The sequence below is a fragment of the Aplidium turbinatum genome, chromosome 18, assembly GCF_918807975.1.
Source record: "Aplidium turbinatum chromosome 18, kaAplTurb1.1, whole genome shotgun sequence".
Lineage (NCBI taxonomy): Eukaryota > Metazoa > Chordata > Ascidiacea > Aplousobranchia > Polyclinidae > Aplidium > Aplidium turbinatum.
In genome coordinates this window covers 12,830,115-12,855,695 of record NC_137489.1, presented here as the reverse complement: position 1 = coordinate 12,855,695, position 25,581 = coordinate 12,830,115, and the positions used below count along the sequence as shown (strand labels likewise).

The 25,581-nt window shown below is 38.4% G+C and overlaps 1 protein-coding gene across 1 annotated transcript in view; it reads right to left on the bottom strand.

The window, feature by feature from the left end:
- The window catches only part of LOC145787469 (TATA-binding protein-associated factor 172-like), a 28,273-nt gene extending 6,000 nt beyond the window's left edge, over window positions 1–22,273 (bottom strand). The window contains exons 1-32 of the mRNA XM_082599216.1: window positions 22,174–22,273; window positions 21,551–21,677; window positions 21,017–21,134; window positions 20,691–20,816; window positions 20,361–20,469; window positions 19,925–19,994; window positions 19,264–19,379; window positions 18,865–18,985; window positions 18,285–18,443; window positions 17,884–17,979; window positions 17,339–17,417; window positions 16,787–16,884; window positions 14,420–14,566; window positions 13,860–13,984; window positions 13,262–13,385; window positions 12,648–12,749; window positions 12,294–12,437; window positions 11,704–11,819; window positions 10,455–10,632; window positions 9,703–9,861; window positions 9,473–9,563; window positions 6,242–6,441; window positions 4,918–5,095; window positions 4,485–4,621; window positions 4,074–4,191; window positions 3,770–3,891; window positions 3,094–3,228; window positions 2,656–2,722; window positions 2,199–2,347; window positions 1,796–1,948; window positions 1,201–1,338; window positions 588–733 (exon numbers count right to left, since the gene is read on the bottom strand). Coding sequence (XP_082455342.1) covers window positions 588–733; window positions 1,201–1,338; window positions 1,796–1,948; window positions 2,199–2,347; window positions 2,656–2,722; window positions 3,094–3,228; window positions 3,770–3,891; window positions 4,074–4,191; window positions 4,485–4,621; window positions 4,918–5,095; window positions 6,242–6,441; window positions 9,473–9,563; window positions 9,703–9,861; window positions 10,455–10,632; window positions 11,704–11,819; window positions 12,294–12,437; window positions 12,648–12,749; window positions 13,262–13,385; window positions 13,860–13,984; window positions 14,420–14,566; window positions 16,787–16,884; window positions 17,339–17,417; window positions 17,884–17,979; window positions 18,285–18,443; window positions 18,865–18,985; window positions 19,264–19,379; window positions 19,925–19,994; window positions 20,361–20,469; window positions 20,691–20,816; window positions 21,017–21,134; window positions 21,551–21,677; window positions 22,174–22,205 — 3,980 coding nt within the window. The 5' untranslated portion in view covers window positions 22,206–22,273. The remainder of the gene's footprint in view (window positions 1–587; window positions 734–1,200; window positions 1,339–1,795; window positions 1,949–2,198; window positions 2,348–2,655; window positions 2,723–3,093; window positions 3,229–3,769; window positions 3,892–4,073; window positions 4,192–4,484; window positions 4,622–4,917; window positions 5,096–6,241; window positions 6,442–9,472; window positions 9,564–9,702; window positions 9,862–10,454; window positions 10,633–11,703; window positions 11,820–12,293; window positions 12,438–12,647; window positions 12,750–13,261; window positions 13,386–13,859; window positions 13,985–14,419; window positions 14,567–16,786; window positions 16,885–17,338; window positions 17,418–17,883; window positions 17,980–18,284; window positions 18,444–18,864; window positions 18,986–19,263; window positions 19,380–19,924; window positions 19,995–20,360; window positions 20,470–20,690; window positions 20,817–21,016; window positions 21,135–21,550; window positions 21,678–22,173) is intronic.
- Window positions 22,274–25,581: the final 3,308 nt, after the last annotated feature.

Here is a 25,581-nt window from a genome sequence, read left to right as displayed (position 1 = left end):
CATTGACTCAAAGTCTGCAGACGGATTTTGCTGTCTGGATTGTGGTTTGCCAAAGATCCTTTTTATAGCCATATCGTACAAATAAAGGTACTTTTAAAGTCATTTAAAATTTCGGATTGAAACAAGCTTGCATGGAGCTGAATGAAATGCAAAATATAATTGGATTATATAATTGGAACTGAATCTAACAACGAATATGGTCGTGACTGTTTCACGTACACAAAGGCAAGCCCAATAATGTTATTGAAACTACGTCCATTCTACAAGGCCATGTTTTGTAAACGGAGTTTATGTTCAGTTTCTGTTGTGTTTTTATCTGTCAAGAAGAGTTATAACTGAAAAGCAAACAACAAAACTCGGTCGGCTCAGTTCAGCGACACCAGGCCAAACCAAAATGTGAAGTCTAACTAATAAATCTGTAAGACAACAGACAGAAAACGTAGATTGGGTAAAAAAAGCAAAGAAGTAGAAAAGAAAGTAAATTGCTACAAGGTAATACGCTAAGATATAATAGTAAAGCAAAAAAACTGATAAACCCAAAGCAACAAAAACACGTGAATTGACGTAAATATATAACAACTTCCTACCGATTTCTTTCCATGGGGTTACCAGCGTATTGGAGAGGGCTGAGGTTTTCGCAAAATTTCTTCACCTCGTCAAGCCAGTGCCCGGTCAAGGTGGGAGGACATACGACCAACGAATAGAGATTCAACTCCTCGGCAGAGTTTTGCTTCTGTTGTTAAAATTCTGTGGTTGGATTGTTAATAGCTTTTTGCAATTAGACTAAAACCGCCATTTTTTTATGGTTGTTGGGAGAAAATATTTATTCTGGGACTAAAAACGTCTTCTGAAACATAACCTTGAACTTTCGCATGGAAAGTGTTTTCTCTTGCCATTGGAAATGTTGCCTGTAAGCTACCTCATCCACTATAAACCAAACGTTTTTTTACACTCTGCAAACGTTGAATCAATGCAAACAAACGATTAATTTGCTGTCTGGATAGGTGTCGTTGAATGAAAAAGTTAATGATACGTTATGCTCAACTGTACAGGCCCAGAGCCGAACCAGTCTTGTTTGATCTCGTTATTTCTTCACTTACGAGCCATATGTTGTTTATGACGAGTTGTCTGAGAGGTATACCAATGCATTCTACAGTACCTCATATAAACAACCAAACCTATTGAGCAGCAGCAGCATACCATGTGCATCTCTGCCTTGTAATGGTGATCGGATGCGACCATGCAGATGGTCTGGAGCGTCTTCCCAAGCCCCATCTCATCGCACAGAACTCCATGAAGCTTGTAGCGATTCAGAAAAGCAAGCCACTTAACTCCATCCTTAAAATAAAAAGTTAATTGCCTTATTTGGTAACTCAATTGCAATGATTAACAAGCCTAAATTAAATTGGCAATAAAATGCAAATTTTGTACGTTAATGTGCATGTTGTACGAAGCCATCATTATACCTAAGAAATTAGTGCTTTTCCGCTGACTCAACGTCGGCCAACGTTAAATCGATTTGCTGACGTTGAATCAATGTAAAACAGAACTATTGCTGGCTGGACAAAGAGAGTGTTTGCTCTCCTGCTTCAAGTATGTCGCTTTGAACAAAGGTGATTTTTTTTTAAATCCAGCTTAGCTTGGTATCGAACCGAGGTTGGATGTTTGGACGCTAAGAAGCGGACACATTCCTCCATTCAAATTAAAAAAATCGCCAAAAAAAAACGTCGCTGCTTGATAAACCAAGTACCGAAATTTCACAACGATTAGCTAGAACTGCCAAGATAGGAGTCACCTCTTGGTAAGAGCGAAGAGTGGCGTTGATTTGCACAGGGATCTGGTAAGCCTCAAGTGATTGACTGTCGAACAACTGCTCTAGAAACCGACGTTCTCGAATCTTCTGTTGCACAAAGCTATCTGGCATGTTTGGAGGGTCAGGGATGCTAGACTGTAAAGACAATTGGATAAACTTCTTACAGCCTTCATTGATTTGAAGTTCAGTCTGATGAGTTGACATCAAAACAAAAATTAACAAATGATTTAGGTGAACTTGTAAAAGCAGCCATTTTGGTTCCAATAAACCACCTTTGAGGCTTTGACATAAATAAAAAATGCTCGCTTACCATTTGAACAAAGCAGATTGCAATATCAAGAACACATCTACTGGGCAGTAGCATCATACGTTGAACGGATCTTACCTCGACTGGCATGAATTGAATGAGTTGTGCAAAGCAGTGGGTGGCCAACAGCCGCACTTGGGGGTCACAGTCGCTCATGCAACCCAGCAAGGGGACGACGAGTAAGACAGCATACGTAACCACAGAGGTGCCCATGATATCGACAATATCTGAGAATGAAAGATTCCGTTAGATTGGCTAAAGCTCCGACCTAGTCATTAAAAGTTGTCCTTTTTGCATCGTTTTAACGTCGTATCACGGTGAAACGATGTAAACAAGGTATTTTTGTTGGGTGAGATAGCCAATGGTCTATTATTTCGCAAAGAAAAATGTAATGGCAAAGCGAAGTCAGCATTGTTTCAAGATCTTTGAAATGATCAACCAGGCTTTTAGAATAGTAAAAACAGAAAGATTGTAGAACTGTTTCTAACAACATTCACTGACCAAGTGAAGGTGCAAATGGCACTGCTGTACTTACTTGCCACTGTTTCGATTGCTCCTTTTCTGACGTAAACATCTTTTGACGAATCAAGATTGGAACGAATCTAATAAAAAATCGTTTTAAATGGGCAGAAGTAGCAACAATGAAAAAATCAATGCGATTTAAGAGAATCTTTACTGGCTTGGTAGAACTTCCCTACATTTTCAATTTCCACCTTGAGCATTAGCCTCTAGCTGTTGTAGTTTTAAGCAATTTAGAAGAATGCTAGGAACCCCTACCCAGACAGACAGGATATCACGTCTGCAGACGTTGAATTAATGTAAAAAACAGTTGATTTGTTGCCTGGGTACATGATGTTTGCCCAAAACACGCTACGAGTTAAAAGTTACATTAAAATTAAAACCTCGCCATGAATGCAGACTAAGTAATAATAATTGCTTATCTAGGCGACTTGGGCACGCTTTGTCAATGCACCTTTTCAAGCACGACGGGCATCACTTGGGAAGTCATGTGTTCGGCAAAACGGGCGAGACATCGCGCGCTGAGAAATCGAATGTGCGCCAACTTGGTCCAAAGAAGCGACATGACTTGAGGAAGAAGAGATAGAATCTGAAAAAAAAAGAATTTTCCGATATAAAATTGGCACAATCTACTTTTCACCAATTTTTGTTAACCAACACTGTCACTGCCAAGGGCAACACTGTCACTGCCAAGTGCATCAAGTTGTTCAAAGAAAATAGTTTAATATTTTTCGTGCCACTTAATATTCGAAACGTATTTTAAATAAAATAATAAACAATGCTCATTGTCCATACAATAAATAGCGTGCTGTATGGCAAGCGTATACCAAACGAGTATATTTAAGGGAGTGAAACCAGCATTTATCAAAGCAACCGGCTGCCTCACACAATTGGGACTCTCTTGGCTGTTGTGGTTGCTTCAAAACAAAGTGGTTTCACTCACTTGCAAGAACACTGTTAAAACACTAAAGCTAAAGTCAATTGCTGGCATTGGCAGAGTAGTTTTCATATATGTTGGCTTGTTGGGGTTATTTCCCCCTTGATCTGTGCACAAGAGCCTTGTTATTTCCAAATTTCAACACAAATCAATGCAAAAAATACATCAAGACCTTCCACAAGCTGATCAGTACCTGTTCCTGCATGATCGGATCTCGAACCGGCGGGGCCATCACCTCAAGAGTGACGATGCTTTGTGAGACCCTTGTCCACGATCCGTCGGTTTCTGGGTCCACGCTTCCAGTCACAGAGGTATCTGTAAATAAAGAGTATGTGAAAATAGTTCTTTCTTTTTTATTATCTAGACTAGACCCAGACGGCAAATAAACCGTTTTTTGCATTGCAAAATGGCTTGAAACCACTTTTTTACTGCAAAAATACGATGGATTTGCTACCTGGGGGAGGTGAGAATGAAAAAAAATTGAGTGTTAATCGTACCTTGCAAAGCGGAAACAATTTCCCATAGTTGAGGAACGATATGAAACAATTTGGTTCCGTACATATCGCAGATTGTTTGCAGACAGTTCTCCGCACCGGATGAAGTGTCTGGTTCATTCTGAAACGTGTGATGATGACTGAATCTCAGAAACATGACATATCAACAGCTTTCATCGATTAACGTTAAATTGATGCAAGGAGATGTATCTCAAAACGTAACGTGTTTCAACAGTCAATGCCTTCTCAGTCACGTTTACAGTATGAAACTTTCAATACGATACGAGGATTAACAATAAATCGTTAATAGCGCCATTTGGTGTATTGCCGAGACACAGCTGCGTGCTCTGAAGCGGTGTCGTGCGGACGCTCCCATACGCAGCCGACAGAACAGCACACAAGACCAGAGTTTACATGTTGATCTTTTCTTTCAGCTTTTCGTTTTTTCCTATTGATCTCCGCCATGCTTGCCTGGCATCTTCGCAGTTGAGTGATGATTCCATCTTGTGCAAGGTGGTCACGTGATAAACTAGAAGCCTTCATTGCGTCGTCTGAATCAGTAACAACGTTACAACTTTGAAAAATGATGTTTTTAACTATTTACCATAGTAGCCTAAGGGTTAAGTGTGCAGTAAGAGGAGGCTAGTCAGAGCTCTGCCTTACAAACTGTTAGTGAAACGCGTACACAAGCGAAGTGCACAACACATACAGGACATCTCTTCTGCAATCTGCGTCCTCTGGTAAATAGGGTAGCCACAAGTCATTGGGAAGCAGCAACAATAACATTTTATTTTTCTATCAATAACATAAAATATTTAGTCGATCTTTGCAAAAGTTTACCATGTACCTGAAAACTCTTCCTGAAGGCTACGTGGAGTGGGTGCTCTCACATTGGACGAGCAGAGGGAGAGACACAAGTTCTTGATTAACTTTCCGTTCGGGCAGGGTTGCCGGTCGCAACACAAGCCGATGAGCCGCGAGAGGGCAAATGAAGCAGAACTTCTTACGGTGGCATTGGTTTCTTTCTTTTAAAACAAAATAAAAAACGTTTAACAGTTGTTCGTTAGCAAAAGTGTGGCATCAGCCGCATCATTATCCGTTTGTCCCTCCATTAGTAGATGAAACCTGACCTTTGCCCCCGCTGGCAGGGGTACGCCAGTTTTTGTTGTCCTTTTGAATGATTGATAAAGCTTTGGTAGAGAGTTTCTTTTATTGAACCATAGACAAACAAACACAAAGTAATTTTAGCGGGTAAAAAAAGGTAAAGGTGAATCCCATACTTGAATCCAAGCATCGGGGGATGAGAGGATAAGGTTCTCATTATATTAAGCCTTCGGCACTAACGAGAGTAGGGTGGCCAGTTCCTTTCTCTCGGCCGCCTTTACTTCAGCAACTACGCCCACCCAATTTATTACACCCTGGGTAGAGGTGAGTGGTGTTTTTCAACAACCAGCTTAAGCCGGGAGTCGAACCAGGATTGCATGATTGGAAAGCGCGCGCCTTATCCGCTGCGCCATCCCACCGCAAGCGGGTTTCACATGTTTTATTACAAACAGATATAATTATAAAATAATTTACTCCGCCGCATAATTTACTCGTAATCATTCTTGTATCACTTGATCATGTTGTACTTTTCAGTCCGGAGTGTCGTCACAGTTATAGTGCATAGTGAGATTTATCTTATAATTTTTCATTTTATGTATGTCAGCTGCATTGCCGAGTGGTAAGAGCCCTGGAAAAGAGACTCGAGATGGCGCCGGTTCGACACCGCTCAAGAGCATGCGGCTGTGTCTGTGGCAGGACACTTAAAGGCATGTCTGAAGGTGGTCACGAACATTGGCTTCCTTGCTTTCCCGTCCACTAATCTAAATCTTCAATCCCCGGGCGTAAGCCTGGATACGACAAACAGAAATGTTATGTATTATATTTCAGATTAAAGTACCTAATTCCTGATGAGGACACACGTACGTGTCGAAAACGTTTGAGTTGATTTTTTATTTATGTTCTATCTCTTTGTAATAAAACATGTTAAACCCGCTGAAGTTACTTTGTTTTGAAAGATTGTTAAGTAAAGGATTGTTGGAGATATGGAAAATCGGACTTTTCACAACTTTTTTTTCTTTTTGAGAGATAAAAATCGTAGTGTGCTACGAACAGTTCAAAATCAACACCTTGATGCATTCCATTAAAGGCCGGATGACAGGGTTGAGCTTTTCTGGAAGCTTCCAAAGCTCGTGCTTGTTACCGGTGGAATACACAGCACTGACAATGGCGCAGGCAGCACTGCTCTTCACTCTGCTATCGAGCATGCTCTGCATGGCGTCCGACTGTGCGGCGAGTTTCAAAAGTGAGTCTCGTTGCTCGTACAAACCTGAGAAACAACGAATGTGTGAAGTTTACTTTGGTCGTCAAGTTGTAGTAGTCGCCCAGTTTTAATCCGGTGGCGTTCCCGTTACCTGAGGGCGGAATGGCCCGTTTCGGCGAGTCCGATTCGGCGAGTCCGATTCGACTAGTCCGATTCGGCGAGTTCCCTATTCGGCGAGAGCCTTTTTCGGCGAGTGCCCTATTCGGCGAGTTTTTGAAATTTTTAAAAGGAAATTATCGGGTACCGTAGCCTAATTACAATTGCCGTTTTCACATCGTTTTAACGTCGCTAAACGTTGAAATCGTGCAGAAAGGAATAAAAATAAAATGTTTGAATTATTAAATTAAAATTCGTCATGTCAGTTCAGTTATTTTTATTTTTGACCATCATATCAAAAACAATACCCGTCAACATAGCAGAGGTAGAAGCGACAAAACGCGAACGTTAAAACGTGCTTGAATTCGTCATGTCAGTTCAGTTGTTTTTATTTCTGATCATGATATCAAAAACAATTCACGTCAACATAGCAAAGGTGTAGAAAAAGGTAGAAGCGACAAAACGCGAACGTTAAAACGTGCTTGTGACCGAAGTAAGTTATTGAGTTGAAAGAAATTTGGCAAGGTTGCATCACCTTCAGAAAAATTTAAGATATAAAGGAAAAATAAAACAAAGAAAATGTTACAAAAAAAATAATGTTTATGTCTGTAAGTTAGTACTTTTGAATAGTTAAAATCATAGGCGCCTAACTATTTTTTTGGCCGTGGGGGCGAAAGCGTGTTTCATCAGCAGCAACGTAAATTCAGCGAAATGTCACGCAGATGGATGACGTAATTATGTCGTCACACTAGGATTGCTTTTATTGCCACACTCGGAGTTATCGCTACGTTCGACCTGCCGTTAATTATTATAAACAAAGCTCGACCAAAACACATGCTATGCGTCTGCGTTGGCTAGCGGTTGATGGACTGCGACTCTTTAAGCTAAGCACAACATAAAGTTTAGCAACGAACAAGAGACGAAAAGGTTTACTAAAAGGTATACTGTAAATGGAATGAAAATACTAACTTGATCATATGCTTGAAAATATACCTGTTGAAAGCAAAATCATTCATGTTTACATCAATTCAACAGCACGTCACCTTTAATAAATTTAAAAGTTGCTGACATCCGTAAACAGACCTTGAAAAATATTTACAGAGAGACGTTTGATTAAGTTTTCGACTTGACATTGCTCCCTTTTCACTACAATATCGCAACTTATGGCTGACCAGCTTTCAAGTTCTAATTCGGTGTAATACGCCCGTTTTCGTGTTGCAGATGAAACAAAAGATGCGCATATTCCCCGCCTTTGATCGGGTTTCTATGGCAACGGACGTGTGTGCGCCATGCAGTTTGCGCGAGTCCGTTGTTGTGTTGTTTATGCCGCTTGTGCGACTGTGCGCAATGCGGTTTGTACCAGCCCTTGTTACGTTGGTTAGTGGTAACCTCGGGCCGAGACTTCAAGTTCATTTTCACAGCAACCGATTCACTGCCGCAACAATTCTCTGCAGAGGTTTCGACTTTCGAAAGCGACAGCGAGACTGTTTGCAAGCGTCTGCAGACGTTAAATCAACGTAAATATGACAGATTTTTTTGTCTGGGGTGGGATTGTAGCATCGCTACTCGTTCTAGTGATTATTTACTGCGAAGCTGTTGCGGTTTGCATTTAAAAATGTTTTCCTGCTGCCGATCGCTAGTTCATCTATTGTTTTATGTATCAATGCCGCATAAAAAGTTGCTCCCACGCGGAAATATGCGTGGGGACCTGGTCCCCACGGCTTAGGCGCCTATGGTTAAAATGATTAGTTTGGATCAACAAATGTGTGACCTACACTCCTACAGCTTAGATTGAAAGGAAATTATCGGGTAGGCTACCGTAGCCTAGTTATCCCGACCAGCAAAAATTTGTTCCAAGAACCCAGTTAGCCTAACAGTTCATTTTTACATTGTAGTAACAGAATGAAAAGGCTAACCAAGTGTGTGGCCTATCGTTTTAACGTCGCTAAACGTTGAAATCGTGTAGAAAAGGGTGCTTTTGCTGACTAGGATACGTTGAAACTGAGAAACATCCAAGCACGTTTTAACGTTCGCGTTTTGTCGCTTCTACCTTTGCTATGTTGACGTGTATTGTTTTTTATATGATGGTCAGAAATAAAAACAACTAAACTGACATGACGAATTTTAATTTAATAGTTCAAACATTTTATTTTTATTCCTTTCTGCACGATTTCAACGTTTAGCGACGTTAAAATGATGTAAAAACGGCAATTATAATTAGGCTACGGTAGCCTACCCGATAATTTCCTTTCAAAAATTTCAAAAACTCGCCGAATAGGGCACTCGCCGAAAAGGGCTCTCGCCGAATAGGGAACTCGCCAAATCGGACTAGTCGAATCGGACTCGCCGAATCGGACTCGCCGAATAGTAGCAGACCCACCTGAGGGTGGCCGGAACCACTGTCACGTGCCGCAGTCGCGTAGCAAAATCGATTAAGATTTAAAACGTGAATGAGCAATTAATAGCTGTGTGAGTTGTAACATGTCTGTAGCTACTACGACCACAATGCCAGAAGAAAGGTGAAGCTTTTGAACAAACGTCTAAGCTTGGCTGTAAAATCTAAGGTGTGTGACAGCGCAAAGAAGAATATGTGTCGGGTGGAATCTGCTTCAACAAACAAAAGCGTAATTGCTTGGTATTCCGTGCTGTATGGAAAAGATACCAGAATGAAACAGTATATCAGGACTCAGACAAAGCAGTTAAGCGAAAGAAAAGCATCCGCTCTTTATGTTTAATAGAACGATTAGATGCATGTGCAGTTGCATGTTAATCTGGCTGGCCGAGCCTGCGTTAGTACTAGTCGCTTAAGTCTCTGCTTTCTCAAGTATGCGAGACTGCAAAGACCAGGCTTCAAAAGAGGCAGAGTTAACAGGCTTTCTTTATCAGAAAATGAATATAATATATAAGCATAAAACAAGATCTTTGTCACTCATGCACCAACCTTTACTACATTCAGGAACAACTTTCGGGAAAAATGTTGTGCAAAATTCAATCACTTCTCCAAACATAAACATTTGTTTCTTTGCAAAAGCCTGAAAATGAAGACATTCAAGTTTTGAGGCAGGTTTGTCAAAACATCAATTCATTGTCTTCAACTGATAAACCACAACGGGTAAATGCAAACTAATTTATATCAATTAAACAAATAGTTCCATTATGTGGAAGCGTTACCTCGCAGTTTATTTGCATTTTTTGTAATGTCATCAGCAAGCACTTGAGATCGGTCTGAACTTGCACGAACTTGACAGAGACCTCGTTGAAGTACAAAGAGTCATTCTGAAGGTTAGAAAGGGCACAGTGTAGCTCGGTGGACGAACACGATGGCAGCGTCTAAAAATGTAAAATAAACGGCTCCGGTTTACTGACTTGGTAAGTGTTCAAATAATGCTATCACAAACAGGGAGGGAGAGACAATATATTAAAAAAAGGCACAGTAGAACAGGAAAGTGTTTTTTGCGACTCGCACAATTGTAACTAAACACAAGAACTTAACGTTATCACCAGAGAAAGCAAAACTCGAAAAATGACACTGAACCACCAAATCAAGCAAAGGCAGAAATGCTAATATTTGAACGCTGTACAACAGCGTCCCATGATGGTGCTTGACATATTTAAAAAATATATGGCGACCTCTATTATACTTTTGACAAATCCTCAACGACGTTTTATGACTGAACCAAAAGAATACAAGCCATGACGAGTTAAAGCGGATAAGCTGTGTTCATATTGATAGTCCCAGAAACTAACATACTTACAAATGTCGCCCGGTGATTCAGGTTGAAGTAGTGAAAGTGACAACTGGCAAAACGTTGAAGAGAACGTGGCTTGCAAAGAACTAAGACCACACCAATCAAAACAAATCCAGCTGCGAGTTTATGGGCAAATGCCGAGTGGACATTTCATTTGGAAAATATTTGATTTACCTTTAGATTCTCCCACCAATATCCTATCACGAGCGCAGCCATGATACGCTGCGTGGCTGATTGCGATTTCATGTAGAGGAGCAACTGGTGATTGATCTGATGGATGGAGGAGTCTTGGCGGATGAAAGCATCGTCAGGAAGATTGCGAAAAGCGTTATTACATAGAACTCCGATCATCCTGAGTATATTGACAAGTGTTTAGTTATTACGAGCCAACAAAACTCAGGACTTGATGAAGCAAAATTATCTTCAGCTTTACAGGATAAAATTTTACAACAGGCAAGATTTCATCAGTGACTCTAGTTTGCACAAGCATTTATTTAGAAAAATAAAATTATATGACAAAAGTTTCCACATGGGGTGAAGCAACGTTTTGAAATAGCCTTTCAAATAAAACATGAAGATTTGGAAAAAATTCTGTTCAACTAGTGTTGCCAAATTGGAAAATTCTGTGTGGTTGTTATCAGGGATATCTAAAGAAGGGGATACGAAGGCTTTTATTATGTCTGACAATAGAAGGGCTTTTGTTTATCGTAAATAATCTGTGTTTATCGTAAAATGACAATTGGCACCGATAGTAGTTTAATAAATCTTGTTATAACGACTTGCATTGCGCTATTAGCATCAGGCCTGGATATTCACAGCATGCTCATGGTTGCTTGTTAATTCAACTACCCATATACTTGTTTTACATCTAGCCTACTGCAAAGGCTTTGTAAAAAAAAACAGCTTACTGGTAACTTTTCAACTGTCTTTGTAAACAAGTATTCTTTAAATATGCTCTACGTAACATTTGCTAACTGTCGTCTGTAGCTCATTGTACCAGCTGCACTACAAAACTTTCTACGATTTTAAAAAGAACCACATGTTTAAAGCACTACAAACTACCGCCCTGGTAGTGTCATGAGAATAAGACAATCGCTGCGAGCCTTCATATCCCCTTCTCTAGATATCCCTGGGTTGTTATGAACAGGCTTTTCAAAATGACAATTAATTCTAAAAAACACACAACCTCCCTTTGACCATTACAAGCAAAATCAAGCAAAGCAAGATCATGACATTAAAACGATAAGTATGTTTTAAAATAAAGTATTTTTAGTAACAAGAAGGACATATAGTTGTACCGCTACATAGTTGAAAGTAACACGCAGGCAGTAACATACAGAATAGATGTGATATTTTCACACAACATAATCTCAAATTGCCAGAAGCATTGACAACTTGACAAGGTTGAGATGAAAAAGCTTACTTTGCTGATAATTCTCTGGTCTTCATTAGATACTCTTCAAATTCTTCTTCACAGTGAGTGTTTGTTTGCCGGCCAGCTATTACTTTCTCGTTCGTGTTCCCATCGTCCTTGTCTTTCTATAAAATTACGTACCGCAAACAGCTTGTTAACGCTGTATTACTATAGGGATAATTTTAATGTCAACTTCAGTCCTGATTTTAAGATACACAGTAGCTATTTCTGAAACCTCTGGTAAAAATTGTTTGAAACTTTTGTCTAGAGTAGGCTACCACATTAAACTGATCCAAGAGTATTGCACAGCTTTTGCCATACAAGAATGACTTCGTCAGTACATATCATTCTTACAAACACATAACTTTAAAGCTTAACTATCATTAACTTAAAAGCAAACTATCATCCATTTTCCCTTTAGTTGATGATACCTGGCATTTCTCAGTTTTTGCAGCCCTTTTGCCATGCTTACCGGGTGTTGGGTTGGGGTTGATTCTATCGAAATTCCTCACACTGATGTCTTCTCTCACCAACTCTAGCCATCAGTTTTACATAACAACTTTTAGCAAGAACTAGGAGTTTTGAAAATAAGTACTTACAGGCACCACAGAAGAAGGGATCAATTGCGATGGGTTGTAAGGAACAAGCGCGGGCTGGCAAGACAGAGCGAGCCAGCTCGAGATGCGAAATGTGCAAGGAAGAATTGAATTCGTCGGAGATCGTTCGATGAGTAATAGAAATGCCTAAAATACCAAGCGAAGTGTCACAAAGCTTATTGTGGTGTAAGAAATGCGTTGGCGATTACATGCGTGGTTGGATTGTTATAAATGTTTTTATTTTAATCAATCCTGTGGAACAGCTTTTAAAAGATATGACCGCAGCGCAACATTTCCGGGGTGGCGAATGGAGGTAATGTATAAAGTTCTATAAAGGAAAATCGTTAGCTTGTTCACCTCTACCGCAAGATCTCGTAGATTCGCCTTCGGTTCCAGCAAGCAAGATTGGAATAAATTCCACAGTCCATTCACACATACTGATGATAGCCACGAAAAAGTCTGGAAAACGAGATGTCAAAATTACTGTAAAACAAACAGTCATTCGAATACATACACTGATTTTGCACGGAATGGCCCGTTTCGGTGAGTACGATTCGGTGAGTCCGATCCCTTCACGGGGGATTTTTTCAATTTTTTTTTTTTAAATTATCGGGTACCGTAGCCTAATTATCATTGCCGTTTTAGGGTTAGGGGTTAGGGCTAGGGGTTAGCGGTTAGGAACTCACCGCACCGGACTCACCGAATCGGACTCACCGAATAGTAGCAGACCCGATTTTGCAGTATGGTAATTCTTTCAACGAAAAATTGCACATTGTTTTCTGTAATTGATCACAACACACATGCAATTTATTTGAAACTGCAAAGTTCGATTTAACTATTAATCCCTTAATTAATAAATTACACTACAAAATGCAAGTACTTTGTGAGTATTCGAATACAAATTATGTGACTGCATTCGAATACCTCAAGCCTAATGATAAAGTTTGCTGAGCTGTAGGCCTACCACTGACCTGATGCTGCGGACCAGCCAACATCGAAAGGAGAGTTGATAAAGCGGCTTCTCTCACGTTCGCAATGACGTGGTGGAAGAACGGCCAGAGAAAAGAGACGAGTACCTCAGGCCGGTTCGCTTGGCTGTACAAGATTTGAAGTCAGAAAAAAAAACAAAAAAAAAACACTTGGATGTTACAAGAGACTACATTACGAAACAGCTAATAACACTCAAGTAAAGCTGTTTGATCAATAGGGTAGAACTTGGCTTGTCTGACGCAATAGACCAAACGAAAAACAACGGCTCTGTGGACAAAGAGATGGCGAGACCGAGCAGCAATGTTCAACTCTTTGTCGTTTGAAATAGTCTACATACAACACTGTCTCCTTGGTGAGCAAGCTTGCGATAGAGGTTCAAAGTCTCTGCAACTGCTTGAATCTGTCAGGAATTAAGTTTCAGAAGATATAATGGCAGTTTGAGGGCAATATTCCCTTCAGCAACTTCCATCCTGACAAATGAAGGGCCATGCAAGGTCCTCCACATTTTTAAGACCTTGTGAGATACAAGTGAAAGCGTTTGGGTTTAAAAATCGGAGAGAAACACTGCAGCAAGCTCACCATATCTTGTTTAACGGTAACACTTTGATTAATTTGGCGAGTAACAGTAGAACAGATTGCGTCGATGACGTCAGTTCATCGTAGTCGTGCAGAGAATTCCATAGCACCTTGAGTAGAACTTGCAACTGGAAAAAAGGTGGGTTATCGCAAGACTGTCTTCATATTGTGGTATGTGGATGCTACTGTCATTGTAAAACCTATTCTCGATAAACAATAAACATATTAACGAGACAAGGTTGTAAGCTGATGGTGACATCTGCTTCGTATTTTTGATCGTATGTCTTGAAGATAAACGAGATATCACAGACTGACAGAACTAATTTGTAAAAACATCTTTGTACTATTGGCAAGCTCATGAAGATACTGTAGACTTACTATGGGCACAAAAGTTGGCATTTTACAAGCTAATATTATTAAATCAATTTCACTATAGAAACACCATTTTCTGTTTATTCAAATAGAAAAATGGAAAGCCACTATGACCACTTCAATAGTACACTTCAATTTAATTAAACGAAAGCGTAGGCGAAAGAAAAAATTAGCAAAAAATAAAAACGTACGTGCTGTTCGTAGTTAGGATCTTTGGTTAGTAGATCAGTGGTGGGCATGAGTGTCTTAGCGGACACGCTCCTCACATCTCCATCTTTGTCATCCAATCCTCGGATGACAGATGGAAAGCAAATTGGGAGCAATTTGTGTTGAAGATCCTAAAATAGAAAAGAGTTTAACGCTTTTGGATAACATAGATTTTTTCAAAATTAATACATAATCTTGAGTTAACTACAACTTTTCATACCTAAACGTGGTTTAAGTATACCCTAGCACAACACGACCAGATCAAATTACCTCAGTGATCAGACGGCATCAAGCCATGCGGTTTACTAGGGACATTACATTACGAAGTGCGCAGCTCCGCTTTTCCGGTCACATTAGAGAGTCATCTGTCAATTTTTTACACTTTGCTGCAAGCTTGCTTTCAACACGAAAAACTTAAATTCCCTAAAAACCAACTTCTCTACTCTTATACTGTATAACCCATAAAAAGTACATTATTTTGTAAATCCGAAAAAGCGTAACCCATCTTTCTGGTGAACAAATAAGCCAAAAGCGGATGCAGTTTTGCATTCCCATGATTTAAACAGAGGTGATAAGTGCCCTTGCTACAAGAGTTTATTGATTTCAAAAGTTTTTCCTATTTTTAATCACCCGGAATAAAGTTTATATTTGAGTAAAACCACAGGACTTCACTTAAGGATCGCAGCAGCACATGATTTTTTTTTTCTTTCATTAATATTACTGAACATCAGCCTATCTTGTTTCAACGTAATTTGCCGATGCTTGACATTTGTCACATTAAGAACTGGGAAGCAGCTGACTCGATGACTGATATAGTCTTTCGCTGCTTCCTGTCTGTTGTGGTATTTAGATAGCTATGGTACTATTTTATTCGTATTGTTTATAATTGTACCGTACTATTGTCGCAACAGACGAAATAAAAGGTTTCTCTCTTTCTCTCTCTGATAAACCTGCGGCCCGTCAAAGAATTTTGTGCGGCCCCCAAAACAATTTGACAATCGCTCATGCATTAAAGACAAAAGACATCTCAAAGCTGTTTTATGCCTTCACTGATACACCTTTCCTTTGCTATTTTCTTGCCTTAAACACTAACTTTCAGGGTTTAAAGTTAGAGAATATGAAAGCTATAAGGTAAAGTTATGAAAACACTATTCACCAAATTCAACTTGTATTTTTGGTCGATTACGACAAAAAGTCGTTACAGGTCGAGGCTGGCAGATGAAAATCTTAGTATGCAGTTGAGAGTTGCCACATCGTCTGTTCGACCTGATATTGAACGCTTAGTCAAGCAAAAAACTTTCCAAAAATCCCACTAAGCAAAAAAATTCAATGCTTCAATGTTATTTTTTAATATTTTATGCTTCAATGCTGTATTAGGCCTAGATAGCTTCAGCTGTATGATTCGCATTGGCTTTTGTTTGGTGTTTGAAATAGAAATTTCATTTTAAACTTATTTGTTGGTTTGGAGCATAATGGTGGAAACATTTAGTCAACTTGAGCAAAAAGGATAGAGCCAAAAAAGAAGAAATCATACTCATATGAAAGCAAACGCTTCGAAAATTGAATTGTCGTCATTATCAGTGTAAGTGCTGTTGCTCTATCCTTTTGCTCAAGTTGATTTGTTATTATTTTTTACTGCTGTATGTTTCGATTCTGCGTAAGATAATTTCAACTGTGTGGGTTTTATTACTCTCATCTGACGCACCAACTGGCAAGGGCAAATTGAGTAAGATGGTATGGACATGTGATAAGGAGGGAGGAAGGAAGTTTTATTAGAAAGGCACTAGATTTAAAGGTGGATGGGAAGAGGAAACGCGGTCGTCCAAGAAGAACGTGGAAACAACAAGTGAAGGATGAGTTTAAAAAAGTCGGACTGAAGGAGGAAGATGCAAGGGACAGGGTGAAATGGAGAAAAGGGATTAAGACAATTGCTGCGCGGAAACAATCGGCCACCCCCACTAGTGGGGAACAAACCGACGATGGATTATGATGATGATGACGTTTGTTACTTTTCATGAATAATATCTTGAGTCGCTTCTAAAAGATTTCATAGTAGGTTACGATTAAAAAGTTGTGTGGCCCGATAACTCATGTGTAATTGACAAAGTGGCCCGCGACAGCAAAAAGGTTTGTCACCCCTGATCTAAAATTTATAGGCCATCCGTTTAGGCTGCATAAAAGCGGTGTTGCTTTAAGTGAAGTTTCCAGCAGACTGCCAACTAACTTTTAGTCAAAGTGCCTTAAAAATGATACAATTTTTTTTCTGTACATATTGATTACATATTATCTATTAACTTCTGTACCGTCACATTCATTTGCAAAAAAAAACAGATATCGCGTAGAAACGTTACCTTCCGTACAGCTATGACGTATTGCAGAGCCAGCATCGCACTTTGACGTAGTTCCCACTCTTCCTTCGTGTATAGGTGAAGCAGAACATGGACGACCTCTGTAAGAATTATGGCAGTTTGAGCACAACTTAAATGCATAACACGATATCCTGGTGGCACCTAATATCGCTTTAGAGTTGAAAACCCTACAGTAAATAAAAAACTATATATACTTTTGTCTTCTTTAACTGTGATAGCTGTTAAAACACCACTTCGTTTTACCACATTTTAAACAAATTCCTATATTTGCTAACGTTAAAACGCAGCTAGTTACAAAGTCACGATAGACAGACTAGATGCAAGATGATCGTTGTATGTATGAAAAATTGACGACGGTATAATTGAAACCGCTGACAAGTTTAAAGAAAACAAGCTGCCTTGGTTCCGCCTACCACAAGCAACGATGACAGACGACGAGAAGGGAAGATGTGTAAATAGATTTTTTTAAACGAAAATCGCTGAAACTGATCCGACTTTTGTTTTAACGTTGAATATGTCAAAACATGTTCTTACCCATCACATTTTGCTCCTTCATGAAGCTCGTCACTACACTGAGCGTTTGAGCGCACGATTCTCTGACGGGGGCTACAACCTGAAGATGAGCATTCAGTTCAGAATTTTTAAAAAAGTTGTTCAAAATATTATAATTAATTATTATTTTATGGCGGCACAACGCGAGTCAAAACCATCGTTTCTAAACGTAACGAATTGTATACGCACGATCTAAACACACTAAGAACGATTTCATAAGTTCAAACCAAACTACCGCATCAATCGTCTGCAACTTATAACTTCAAAGTGTGCCTTGATTTTCTGACACCTGGCAAAATTGAAAAGAAAAACCTTCACCAGCCTACTCATGGAGCAAATCAACCGTTTTTCAGATTGATTCAACGTCTGCAAACGTTAAATCAATGTAAACAACGGTCGATTTGCTGTCTGGATATTAGTTGAAAACGTGATCCACATTTCGCTGCAGTTTTAAAAAATCTTCGCGTTAAAAACAAGTTCTCTTTATACACATAAAACAACACAGCACGAAGAAATAAGCATCATACCTGGTCCGAAACAAAATCAGCGAATCTATCCAAGGAGATGACGCAAAGAAGACGAATGGAAAGATCAGTCAACCATGACTGATTAGCGTCTAGTAACTGCGAAGAAAAATATCAATAAGGTATTTTATCATCCTTTTGATAAGCTACACTGCATGGTCAGGATCGTTTTGATACATCGTAATCCTCTGACAGAACTTTGCGCAGTTAATATCAACCGATGCTTTCCAAGCGGATATATCACAACGCGCTACATCGCAGCAGTAGTGCCTCAGCTATTGTGTTACTGTATACCCATCGTTGTGCACAGCGCCTAAAAGCGTGGTTATTACTGTAGAGTGAGTGTAGATCCGACTCTATTAAAATGCAAGCTTAGAACTTATTTTGACAATAAACAGCTTCACCTCTTGTCTTTGCATTCCGCGTTGCTTGCCGCTCCCGCTTCCTTGCTTCTTCACAATCTCGCGAAGGCCCAGACAGGCGCCGTGACGCGATTCCCACGATGGACTGAAGAGCATGTTGATCATTTCGTCACATATCCAGTTGAAAGGCCACTCTGTCCACTAGGAAAGAACCCGTGTTTTAATCTATTAAACCTTTCACTGCATTCGACCGGCCAGTAAAATCAACCCTTTTTGCACTTATTTAACGTCGGCAGCTGCGTTAAATGTAAAAAGGGCTGATTTGCTGGATGGAGTTTAAAACGGCAGATATAGTTTTAAAATGATATACGCCAATAAATCTACGTTTAATTGTTAAAAATCAATCGTAATTTTGAGGTGTTTACCTGAACAGAAAAAACAAGTTTTTTTCATATTTTGCACGTGTTGCTTTAACAGCAACAATTAATTTCTTTCGGACACATTCGAAGCAAACTGTCGAAAGATATCATTATTTCCGTTCAAGCTTAGAAAATTTAGGCAACATCGTCGCTTTCAGAAACAGCGGTACTTATCAACAATGAACGATCACTTAACCACATACATCTTGCATAACAGGTGAATGCTTTGGAATGTCGTCTGGCAGCATCTCCTTTTTATCGCACTTTTCACGCGTTTCCCTTTTTCGTTTTTTTGAAGGTTGCCCATCACAACTTTTGCCATCTCTGAGTAGAAAGTGAGTAAAGTGTTTTCAATATTTCTTCAAATGCAATTTGGTTATCGGTTAGTAAAACAGCACAGAAATTATTAAAAACATATTGTAACGAATAAGTTAATGTAGTTGCACAGCAATTTAAGTAGAATATTTCTGTGTGAAATTTTATCTGCAAGTACTGACAAAAAAATCAGGAACGAAACTAACCAATTTCAAAAATACAACCACAGTGCTGAAAAACTAGAGTTGCGTTGTGAATATAAAAAAAACAACAATAAAGTCACTCACTGGCTATGTCCGTCTCTACTTTGCTGCTTCAATAAGAGCTTTGCCTTTCTTTTGGCAAGGTTTCGTTCCCGACTGCTCATATTAGGATCAAACTGTGGCATCCATGCAGCATTGTTCTGAAGAAGGTTAATCATAATTAAGACTTCGTGAAGTTTTATTCATAATTTCAAAGCTAAACATCGAAAAAGCTGATTTAAAAAGCAGGTTGAAACACATTGATCAAGTTTTTTAAAAATTACCATTAACTTACAAGCTAGTGTTAAATTGTGCTTTGCTGAAGGGACAGAAAAACAACAGAATTTGTCACCCATCAAATAAATAACTAGACTCTAATTAACAACATCGACCTTAGACAACTACGTTACTTCGGATATATGTTATAAGAAGCAACTCATTGGAAAATGTGATGTTGACTGGGATGGTGCAAGACAAATGAATAAATGGATGACAAAAAATGAAATAATTTGACAATATCAAGAAACATACAGAACTGAAAAGCATGCCTAACTAAAGATAGAATAAAAAGGTGAGAGTTTACAGTTAATCAAGTATTATTACTCTGATAGATGGTTGTTTCAACTTGCAAAATCCGTTTTTTTTACACTGATCTAAAGGAGCGCTTTCGTTAGTTGGGTAACAAAGGAGTAAGCATAAGACAGACCTGGTCAATTTCTTGCTTAACCCCTTGCTTCACTTTTTTAACTGGAGTTGCCATAACCAAGTCTTCATCCCTGCAAAATACTCAAACATTAAGAATCATCCTACGGTGTTGCATTGTGTACTAAAGTGCATGTTCATTTCCATGCATCAAAAATTAAACCAGCACACAAATTTATTGCATGAATTCGTTAAATTTAGGCATCAAAAACCCAACCTATCAGTTACATCATTGAAATGACTTGACACAGCAAAGTCAGTTGCTCTATGTGGATAAGTAAAAAGCTGATTATGATAAATAAAGTGACTTGCCTGGTGAACAGTATCACTCTGTTTTTAAGCTGATTATGACTAGAAATACTACTCATCAATTGAGCAACAATTTATTGCATTTAGTGTGACAAGAAGTATTTGTAAACACTTAAAAGATTGCAGCTTACTGGAAAAGATCATCTGATGTCACACCAAGAGAAGTGTCTCCAAAAGTTAAGCCTAGTCGTTTTTCGAGAACTTTGCGTTGTTTTTTGATGCGATCTTTAGTGTTCAAACCTATAACATACATAGATACATAAAAAATAGTTTAGTTACATTGTTAAAAATTTACTTTCAAAACGTTTTTCAACATTCCAAGGGCCAATAATGTAATACAATAATGGAAACTGAAAGTAATGTTTTGTTTAGCATGTTAATCCATTCAAAAAAATAACAGTAACAACATATTGGCGTGGTGTATCGTCAAACTCAGTAACGCAAAAGCTTCATTGCACCACCTTCGGTATCCACTGGAACATGATATTCATCACCAGAAGATGCAAGCAGAAGCTGAGATCCACTCAACACTCTGTCAATGTCGAATTTTCTGAATGTCAATTGGCTGCTGTATTCCAACAACGGTTCTGAAAATATTCAATGACAGTCCAAAGAATGAATACTGTATATGCAACAAACAATGTATACAAAAATTATCCAAACCTACACACATATCAAAGCCAAATGCTGTGTAAAAATATTTCATACTGGGAAGTGTAATAGGAGCAACAACAAGTACAACTTACCACAAGGCCGAGATTGCCAATTCCCAAATAGATAGGCCTACCTTGTTTTTCTGCAGGTGGTTCTGGCTTCCAAACTGGCACTTGGCTGACAACAGCCTCCATGGCTTCAGCAGCAGCAATTCTGGTATCCCATTCATTTTGGTGAATGTAATAAAGAATCTATAAACAAATATATATGGTACTGGTATAGTTACTGATGAGTGATGACAGTACTGATACAGAACAATAGGCTCGCAGTCTTATTATGCAATGAAAGACTGAATTTGTTTTCTTGAATTAAAAATTATTGCCGCAATATTTGTCAGTTTTCTTTTGGTGACAGCTTAATTCAACACATGTTGCTGAAAAAAATTAATCGATTTGTTGGGGCAACACAGTTTCAGTTTCAAAGTACAGTTATGAACAAATATTTGTATATAACAAAGATGTTTTTGTTGGGTTTAAATACCAATCAAACATTATGTTTGATGGAAAATATCAGAAACTCAAGGTATTTTATGGTACCATCAAATTTAAATACTTGAAACAAGGAAGTCTACTTTTGACATGTACAGAAGATCATGCGGCTTACCAACCTTTGCCAACAAATTGTTCAGCTCATGTGGATGTTTACTCTGCACATCTCCAAGTTGTGTGGCAGCTGCTTTTCTTGTGACAGCACTTGCTCCATTTTCAAGCAGTGTAAAAACTCGATCAAGTCGACTACAAAATACACTCACTCAATATAAAGCAAACAAATATGGTATATACATTCAAACACTATATTTTGTCCTTGTACATTAATAAGATCGTTTACATTGACAGGCAAAAATTTTAAATGCAGCTGTCTACTGCATTCAAACATGGTAGAATATTATCAAGGGCACCTTACTTTGCGACAGGTGCCATAACTGCCATAACAATGACAAAAATTGAAACTTTAGCCTACTAGGCTACATTTAGTTTTTTTGTCATCTTCAGAGTCACATGGACTATCTGAGAACAGTTCTGTGATTGGAATGACATAGTATATTTCATACACATTAGTATAAACCTACTGTATAACATAGGCTATTGTACATTTTTTCAAGATAAAGACATATTTAAGCATTTAATTGAGCAACTTCGATTATATTGTGAGGTACCGTACAGCATGTAATATGTTAGTGTTAGTAGGCCCTAATATTTTATTATTAATAATGTAAGACATTATTCAAACCTTAAATTAGACTGGCGCGACAAATTGGCCATTCACAAGTTCAAATTCAAGAGTGCGTTCGGCGATTTCACTTCATAGAAGGTGTATAACATATTCACCTAAAACGTACCGGTAATATCAGTTTACTATATGTTAGTTACTCTAATCCAGTCAACACAAGTTTAACTACACCAAATATGATCTGCATGCCAAGCTTAATTTTATAGGAACCAATTTTGGTTAATGCTTTTCCACAACTGACAAAATCCATAACTGATAAAGTTGGTATGCCAGATTCATAAAGTCCATCAATCAATTAAGTTTAATTTTCCTTCGTGTAGAGTACTTCAACAAAAACAAAAGAAACTTGATACAAAAGGTGCAAGAGAAACATCTCCTCTATGTAGAAGAAAACGTTTTTTTCTCAGCATAGCCTATCATGACAGATTTTTCTGAGCCTTAACAGATTTTTTGAATTTAAACTGCAGCCTACACTAACCTAACTCATATATTGTGGTTAACAACATTTGTTTAATCTTTTTCAATCTTTTCACAACTGCGGTTAGTTTCATGAGCCAATTGTAGCCTGCTAGCAACTATAGACTTTTTGAAAAGCTGATCTCCTTGTTAAGTTGTACTACTGTACAGTAGGGTGGAGTGAAAAAACCTTTTTATAAAATTCTTAATAGCTTGGGGTTGGAAAACTTGCCAATTACTACTAAAACTAATTGTGCAAAATTAGAATGTAATCTGACGAGAGATTGATGTGCCACTAGCCACTTGAAATTTTACCATTGGGCTATTCCGTGTCAATTTACACAGTCAAGAAATTCGACCTCTTCAATTTTTCTTAAATTTTACACACCTTTTCACTATCTTATATGATGAACACCTGCAAAATTTAAGTGAAATTTATTGAGAAACACGAGAGCTATAAAACATTTAGTTTGGGGGGTTCTGCCGAGGGGGCACAATTTTTTTATTTTTGGCCATGTTTGAGGTCCTATTACTGCTTAAGTAAATTAGGTAAGAACCTAATTTTTTTACAGGTAATATTTCTTCTGCCAAATATTAAAAAAACAACATCATTCATATTGTCACTTTAAAAGGTCATAGACATCCAAATGTGGTCGTTTCCAGCTCTCGGTTAAAATTTTCCAAACTTTTAAAACCTTGCCAAGACCCTATTTTTGATTGATTTTGGCTGAAATTTAGTAGAAATGTTGTTTACAGGATTCTCTATGAAATTTCAGTGTAAATTTTCACTGGGGTCATGGGTAACAGGGATATTAAAAGGACCTCTTTTTTGCTTATTGTCATTTCGACCCATGTTTCACAGTAAATACCTCCCAACCCCTTTAATATTTTATACTGAAATTTACTCAGTTCATAGAGCATCCTGTAAACAACATTTCTACTAAATTTCAGCCAAAATCAATCAAAAATAGGGTCTTGGCAAGGTTTTAAAAGTTTGGAAAATTTTAACCGAGAGCTGGAAAAGGCCACATTTGGATGTCTATGACCTTTTAAAGTGACAATATGAACGATGTTGTTTTTTCAATATTTGGCAGAAGTACTATCACCTGTAAAAAAATTACGTTCTTACCTAATTTACTTAAGCAGTAATAGGACCTCAAACATGGCCAAAAATAAAAAAAATTGTGCCCCCTCGGCAGAACCCCCCAAACTAAACGCTTTATAATTCTTGTGTTTCTCAATAAATTTCACTCAAATTTTGCAGATGTTCATCATATAAGATAGTGAAAAGGTGTGTAAAATTTAAGAAAAATTGAAGAGGTCGAATTTCTTGACTGTGTAAATTGACACGGAATGGCCCAATGGTAAATTTTCAAGTGGCTGGTGGCAGATGAAGCTCTCGTCAGATTACATTCTAATTTTGCACAATTAGTTTTAGTAGTAATTGGCAAGTTTTCCAACCCCAAGCTAATAAGAATTTTATAAAAAGGTTTTTTCACTCCACCCTACTGTAAGGCAAATTTTGTCCACCCCGAGAGCTCAGATGGTTAGCATGTTACTTTGTGAACAAAGCTTCAAAATCAAGCAGCGCTGGTTCGACTCTCAGGATGTGCGGGCGGCTGGGCGCATGCGCTTGAGCAATCTCAGGATGTGCGGATCTCGGGGCGTGCGCTTGAGCAATGCATGTTAAGAATTGTTCTTCATTCAGCAGGTCCAATAAATGGAAAATTCCCTGGCAACAATCGGAAACTTCACTCTGTCAATCTCGGTGACTGGGCCTGCGTCAGTGGTTTAAAGCTTCTACAAGTATGCGAAACTGCCAGGATTAAGCCCTTACCTTTCACAGTCCAAGGATAAAGATTCAATCTTTTTGAAAAAACATCAACTTATTTTAAGTTTTTAGCTAATAGAGAACTTAACAAAGTATTAAAAGTTGCAATTACAAACTATCCAGCAACATTCACTTAAGCTGAAGGCATACCAATCTACACACAGGAATCAAATTTAACAGTAACACGAAACCCACCTTCTTCCACGGCGGTTTGCCGCGAATGTTTTTATAGTAAGTGCCATCTTGCTTATATCACGTGTCTGCACGCTTAAAAGACTTCCTATTGGTTGTTAATACAAGAACGCAAAGGGTACTTTTGCAACAATAACAATAAAAATATTTTCACAACTTACAAAACTAAATTCTCTTTTTAGACATTTTTAAAAAAAGGTGTATTCAGTGAATTATTTTATAATTTTAAAATACAATTTAAAAACAAGTTTTAAATGTATTTGGCTAAATAAAATTTGTTTTACATCCTTTGCTTTTATACTTTTTCAAAAGGTGGCGGTAGACTTATTTCCAACGTACCAAAACATTTTATCAGCTTTCATGTGACTATGAGTGGTCTTTAAATTTGCGATGTTTTCTACTAGTTCCATGGTCTACTAAAAAGACTCCAAGCCTCTGACAACATCTCCAGCTTAGGCTACTGCTCTTGACAACAACTGTGAAATTGTTTAATGTATTCAACATCCTAATATCTTTAGACCACTTCTACCTTTGAACCTTTTTCTGTTACAAATCTCATGTCGATTGCATAATATCGCAGTGGACTGTGCTGCAGTACTTTTTGCAAGTGAGAATGAATTTGTCTTTTTTGTTTTGAAAACATTTTTCTTTTGTGAGTTTTTGTTCTTCAATGTTGCATAAGCATAGAACGCTTCGTGGCGATGCGAGGTAGTTAGGAACCTGAACAATACCAACACTTCCTCTAAACCGAGATATTTGGAAGCCCACACTCAGCAGTAGATACAGTAGCGTTGACAAGAGAATCCAGTGAGTAGCCTACTTTAGGACCCGGGATCATGAAGAAACCACCGCGTATTCTTTGGATGCAATGCGCTTTTTCCAAAATTTTTCGATTTGGGCCCAAAATCTCATTGGTACCGGGCCCAAGA